General features: G+C 51.7%; 1 protein-coding gene across 1 annotated transcript in view; it reads left to right on the top strand.

The window, feature by feature from the left end:
- The first annotated feature begins 221 nt into the window (after positions 1-221).
- The window catches only part of KCNG1 (potassium channel, voltage gated modifier subfamily G, member 1), a 25,596-nt gene continuing 20,263 nt past the window's right edge, over positions 222-5,554 (top strand). The window contains exons 1-3 of the mRNA XM_011993229.1: positions 222-380; positions 4,890-5,105; positions 5,230-5,431. Of these exons, the coding sequence (XP_011848619.1) occupies positions 222-380; positions 4,890-5,105; positions 5,230-5,431 (577 nt within the window). The remainder of the gene's footprint in view (positions 381-4,889; positions 5,106-5,229; positions 5,432-5,554) is intronic.

Below are 5,554 nucleotides of genomic sequence, written 5' to 3'. Positions count from 1 at the left end.
GCAGGAGGTGGACTTGGAAATGGGCTTTGAAAGTTGCCAGGACGAGGAAAAACTGAGGAGCAAACCACAGCCCAGAGGAGGGATGGAGGGAGATGGGGTTAGAGAGAACTGGAAGCTTTAACTCAGAGCTTCGTCCCTTCCAGTGTGGAGCCAAAATGTAACACTGCAGCACTCTCTTGAGGAGGATTATATTAGGAAGGTGCTGTGCACTGCTGGGGCTGATGGCATCTGGAGACAGCACCAAGGATTCAGGCTTCCTCCCAGGACAGAAGATGGTGCACAGTTCCCTCGAAGTGGCCACATCCTCCCTGGAAGTCCTCCACCACTGCAGGCTTCTCCCGGCACCCGGACTGCTCATGGGCACTCTCCTGCAGTGGAAGGTGAGCTCCTCCAGGGCTGCAAACGTGTCTTTTGCATCCCAAGTGCTTACTCAGTGCTTGGCATATAGAAGGTCCTTAAACAATGTTTATCTAATGATCCAGGGAATGAAACCAAAAAACAAAAAATCGGCACATCAAAGAATAAGGTACAGAAGCATATTTCCAAAACAGAAATTTCCTCCAGGACAGCAAAAAGGCATGAAGGCACTGACACTCATTACACACAGCTGCTGTGAAGATTCTGTGTTTACACAGAGGAACCCCTACAGTGTAGAGCCAAGAAAGAAACAGTGAGTGTGGCCAGGGTCAGCAAGGCCTCAAATGGCTCCAAAGCCCCCAAGAGACAGACACAATGCACCACCGGTCAGAGTTCTAGCAGATGTCTTAGATCATTCTGGAGTTAGGTATAACCCTTTCCCTGAATAGATAGTACAGCTGAGGCTCAGGGTGCAGGGGGATTCTGTGCCACCACACGGCTAGTCTAGTGACACAAGCTGGACCAGAAGCCAGGTCTCCTGATTCTCAGCCCAGGGTTCTTGCCAAAGAACCCTGGACTAGGAGCAGGGCTGGAGCTGGGATGAGGCAGGCAGGGTGCAAAATGTAAGAGGGAGCCAGATGTGGTGGCTCACACCTGTAATCCCAGCATTTTGGGAGGCTGAAGAGGGCAGATCACCTGAGGTCAGGAGTTTAAGACCAGCCTGGCCAACATGGTCAAACCCTGTCTCTACTAAAAATAGAAAAATTAGCCAGGTGAGGTGGCAGGGCGCCAGTAATCCCAGCTACTTGGGAGGCTGAGGCAGGAGAATCGCTTGAACCCGGGAGGCAGAGGTTGCAGTGAGCCGAGATTGTGCCACTGCACTTCAGCCTGGGTGACAAGAGCGAAACTCCATCTCAAGAAAAAAAAAAAGAAAGAAAAAAAAAAGAAGAAAAAAAAAGGAAAAAAAAAAAGTAAGGGGGTGCCCAAAAGCTCAGTCATCAAGATAAATAACATTTTGAAACAATGTTTTTAAAAATCAAAATTAGTCCACAAAAATCCACAAGAAGCAAAATATCACATTGTCAAAGAAAGACTTCAATGAAGCCACGCCCTTGCACACCTCAACCTCACCTCCTGCAACCTAACCCCAGCCCAGACCAGGAATCCCAAGGGCTGAGACCTGCAAGAAGTGCCTATATGGAAATCTGTGGGCAGGTGAAGGGATTTGGGGAATCAGAGGAACAGAAAGGGGAAGTGCCTGGGGCAGAGTGACTGTGGAGAGAGAGCAGGAGAACGCCCCCATCCCAATCCCTGCTTTGACTCAAAGACCAGCCTGTACCCCACAGACACCCAGTGGGATCCCCTGTCCGAAGAGCTAACTCCAAACCAAGAAAATCCCACCCCACCCACCACTCTCAACAGATTCCTCCCAACTCCAACCAAATCCAAGCCTTTTCACCTCAAGGAGGAGATGGGTTTTAAAAAAAAAAAAAAAAAAAAAAAAGACAGCTCTGGATAACTTTTCCTGCCCTGGAAAAAACAGCCCAGAACTTTATGGCTTACTGACAGCTGGTTATGAATGGGAAGGAAGGCATATTCTTAAACTGCTGACAGTAACTCCCTTTTAAGGTATTTCCTCAGGGCCAGCAATGTCACATTCTCCTCCTGCCCAAAAAATTAACAGCAGTTTTTATTTCAGTGACAAGCTTGGGCCTTTGGGTCAGGCAGTCCTGGGTTCGGATTTGACTCTGCCATTTACCGCGCAATCCTAGACCATCTGCCAAGATGAAAAGTCACCAACTCTTGCTTCCTGGGGCCTGGCAGTAACCGAGATGGCATGATGTGGGTAGAGGGGCACACCGCAGGGAGCAGAAGCCACTGCCCAGCGCCAGCACACTGCATGGGTAAAGGATGTTGGCCAGATCTCACAGTGTTTCAAAACAAAAAATTGTATGTGAAATCTCCCGGTTTTTAAAGGTCAGCAACTAATTTTCAATTAATTTTTAAAAATTTTAACTCAGTAGGGACAAATAGAACAGGTCTGCGTGCCAGAGTCCACCTCCTGGCCCAGTTATGCCTCTGATGTCTTCAAATCACCCAGCAACCACCTGGCACCTCGTAGGTGCCCAGCAAGCATTGACGGCTCCCATCTTCTCAGGAAGCTTCCACGGGCATCATCAACATCTCTTTCCACACAACAGCTTGGGGAAGGATGCTTTTCAAGAGGAAAATGAAGATATGAGGAGAAGAGTGAAAAATCTGGAAGGCTCTAAGGGAGGGAGGAACTGCAAAGAGGGAATTCCTTAAAAGGACTTAAAAGGATTTTATTGGACATTGTTTAGCACAGTGAGGGATAAGATCAGGCAGTAATTTAACTCCTGGGTAAAGCAAGCGAGTGTGTATGTTGCGGGTGGGCAGGACCGGGCGGAAGTCATTGTTCACACCGAAGGTCTCCACACAGTGTACCAGGTCTTCTGTCTGCAGGTCACTGTGAAATTTGACTCAGGTGTACAGTGTTCTAACAAGCCCAGCCCCATCTCTAGAGGTGGCCATTAGGTCCTAGGGATCCTACACAAGAAGAAGCTGGCTTGAGTCTCTCCCGGGACCTCATGAGGGCTCTGAGGTCAGACCCAGCTGGGTAGGGGTTCAAGTCTTCAATATCAGTGGTTCTCAAAGTGGGATCCCCAGACCTGATGCATGAGCATCAGCAGGGAACTCCTCAGAAGGGCCCTATGCCAGATCCACTGAATCAGCCACTCCAGGGTCGGGGCCAGTCGTCTGGGTTTTAACAAGCCCTCAGGGGAATTCAGATGCACGGTAAACTCTGAGAGCCCCTGCTCTGCATCCTCACCCTGTGATCATCAGTGAGGAGTCTGACTCTCTGAGACAGTCACATCTATTCCAGAAAACTGTCCTGAGTTCCCCCAGGAATCATTTCCAGGAATATTTTAGAAGCCTGCTCTGTATGTGCCTAGCAGAGTGGAGGCTGCTGGAGAAGGGAGAGACAGCACACAGTCCTGGCCTTGACGGAGCTTGATCCCCAGTGGGGACACAGATAATACGCAAGTAAAAAAGATAGAAACATGGCCAGGTGCAGTGGCTCACATCTGTAATCCCAGCACTTTGGGAGGCCGAGGTGGGTGGATGTCTTGAGCCTGGGAGTTCCAGACCAGCCTGTCTCTGCAAAAAAATATATTTTGTTTTAAATTAGTGATGCATGGTGGTGCGTGGTAGTCCCAGCTACTCGGAAGTCTGAGGCAGGAGGATGCCTAGAGCCCAGGAGTTAGAGGTTACAGTGAGCTATGATTGCACTACTGTACTCCAGCGCGTGACAGAGCCAGACCCTGTCTCAAAAACAAGATAGAGACAGCAATTTTCTGACTGTGAGCAGTGGCTCACCCCTGTAATTCCAGCATTTTGGGAGGCTGAGGCTGGCAGATCACTTGAGGTTGCAAGTTCAAAACTAGCCTGGCTAACATGGTGAAACTCCATCTTCACTAAAAATACAAAAATTAGCTGGGCATGGTGGTACACATCTGTCGTCCCAGCTACTCAGGAGGCTGAGGCAGGAGAATCACTTGAACCCAGGGGGATGGAGGTTGCAGTGAGCTGAGATCGTGCCCCTGCACTCCAGCCTGGGAGACACAGGGACACTATGTCTCAAAAAAAAAAAAAAAAAAAATTTCAGATGGGAAAGGAAGGCAGAAGCCTGATCCACCACAAGAGGAGTGTTTCTAAATATGTAATCCGGGGACCCTCTGACCATGAAAGCCCACCCCATCCCACTAGGGCCCCTCCCCTACACTGCTAGTTGGTCTCCTTGCTGTTTCTCAGACCTGCCTCCCTCTCTCCCACTTGAAGGCCAGTGACTTTGATGTTCTGTCCACCTAGAAAGCTCTCTTCCCATCTTGCGAGATGGGCTCCCTCTCTGGGCTCAAGGCTCCATGTAATCATCACCTCCACAGGAGCCCTCCCCCATAATTCGATCTAAAGCAGCCTGTCTGGCTTCATTCTGCAATCACGTATTTCAGCAGTTTCCCAGTTCTGCCAAGCCCCCAGTAGAAGGTGAGCTCTTGGAAACAGGTCCTTAGGCAGATTCTTGTCTGTCCAGGCCTCCACCTCCCCAGTAAGCCAGTGTTTTTATTCTTGTTTTAGAGGCTGGATCTAGCTCAGTCACTCAGGCTGGAATGCAGTGGTGCCATCATAGCGCACTATAACCTGGAACTCCTATGCTCCTCCTGCCTCAGCCTCCCAAGTAGCTGGGACTGCTGCGCAGGCTAGTGTGCCCTGCGCTCATTTCTTAGGGTTAACCCTAACCCACTTAATGAGCACCCACGACTCCCTAACCCGCGCCCCACTCTTAAGCAGAAGGCCTCAGGCTGGTAGGCAGCAGGGTTTCTTCATATCCTTTCTTGGTTCTCTGATGATGGGCAAAGGCAGTAGAGACAGAAAGGAAAAGAGGAACGGAGTGCAAGCCAAGTGACCCTAAGAGGCCAGCCCTGCCAGCAGCACAGATCCCTCCAACCCAATAGATCCCTCCAACCCAACCTCCAGCATCTGTGCAGCATCCTACCAACTCAGAGGCTAGGCGGCCACACTGGGCGCAAGACCCCAAGACCCCAGGACCTGGTCCAAGTGCCCTGCACCGGCCACGGGAATGGACGACGAAATGCGGGTCTGCTGGGACCCGGGAGGGCTCTGGGACCTTGGCCCCGCGGGACTGGAAGGGCAAACACCTGGCACGATGCGTACTGGCCCTAGGAAGATGGCACAGCAAGGTGCTGGCAGTCCCTGGGTGGCGGTGGCAGGAAGGGCCCAAGGGCAACATTGCTTCAAGAGGTCGAGAAAAGGCGCCCGATATGTGGCCCCCAGGATGTGGAAGCTTGCTTGGAGCGTGCGGCTCCAGGGCAGCAGCGCGTGGAGGGCCTTAAGGATGCAGTACTTGCCCGGGGTAGGGGGGCAGGGGGCCTGGAGACAGCGGTGCGCTTAAACTTCCAGGGAAAGGCAGGAGACATGGCGCATGTGGTTCCCAGGATGTGGAAGCGCGTGGAGAGCGGCCCCGGGGCAATGGAGAGTGGGGTTTTAATATCCGGCACATGTAGACCCTGGGGCGCTGTTGCTTGGGGCCCGGACCCTGGACCACCGGCGCACTTGGACCGCGGGGAAAGCTGACAGGGCGCACCACCCGAGGAGGCTG

The sequence above is a fragment of the Mandrillus leucophaeus genome, unplaced genomic scaffold (assembly GCF_000951045.1).
Source record: "Mandrillus leucophaeus isolate KB7577 unplaced genomic scaffold, Mleu.le_1.0 Scaffold428, whole genome shotgun sequence".
Classification (NCBI taxonomy): domain Eukaryota; kingdom Metazoa; phylum Chordata; class Mammalia; order Primates; family Cercopithecidae; genus Mandrillus; species Mandrillus leucophaeus.
This window is presented reverse-complemented; position numbering and strand designations above follow the sequence as displayed.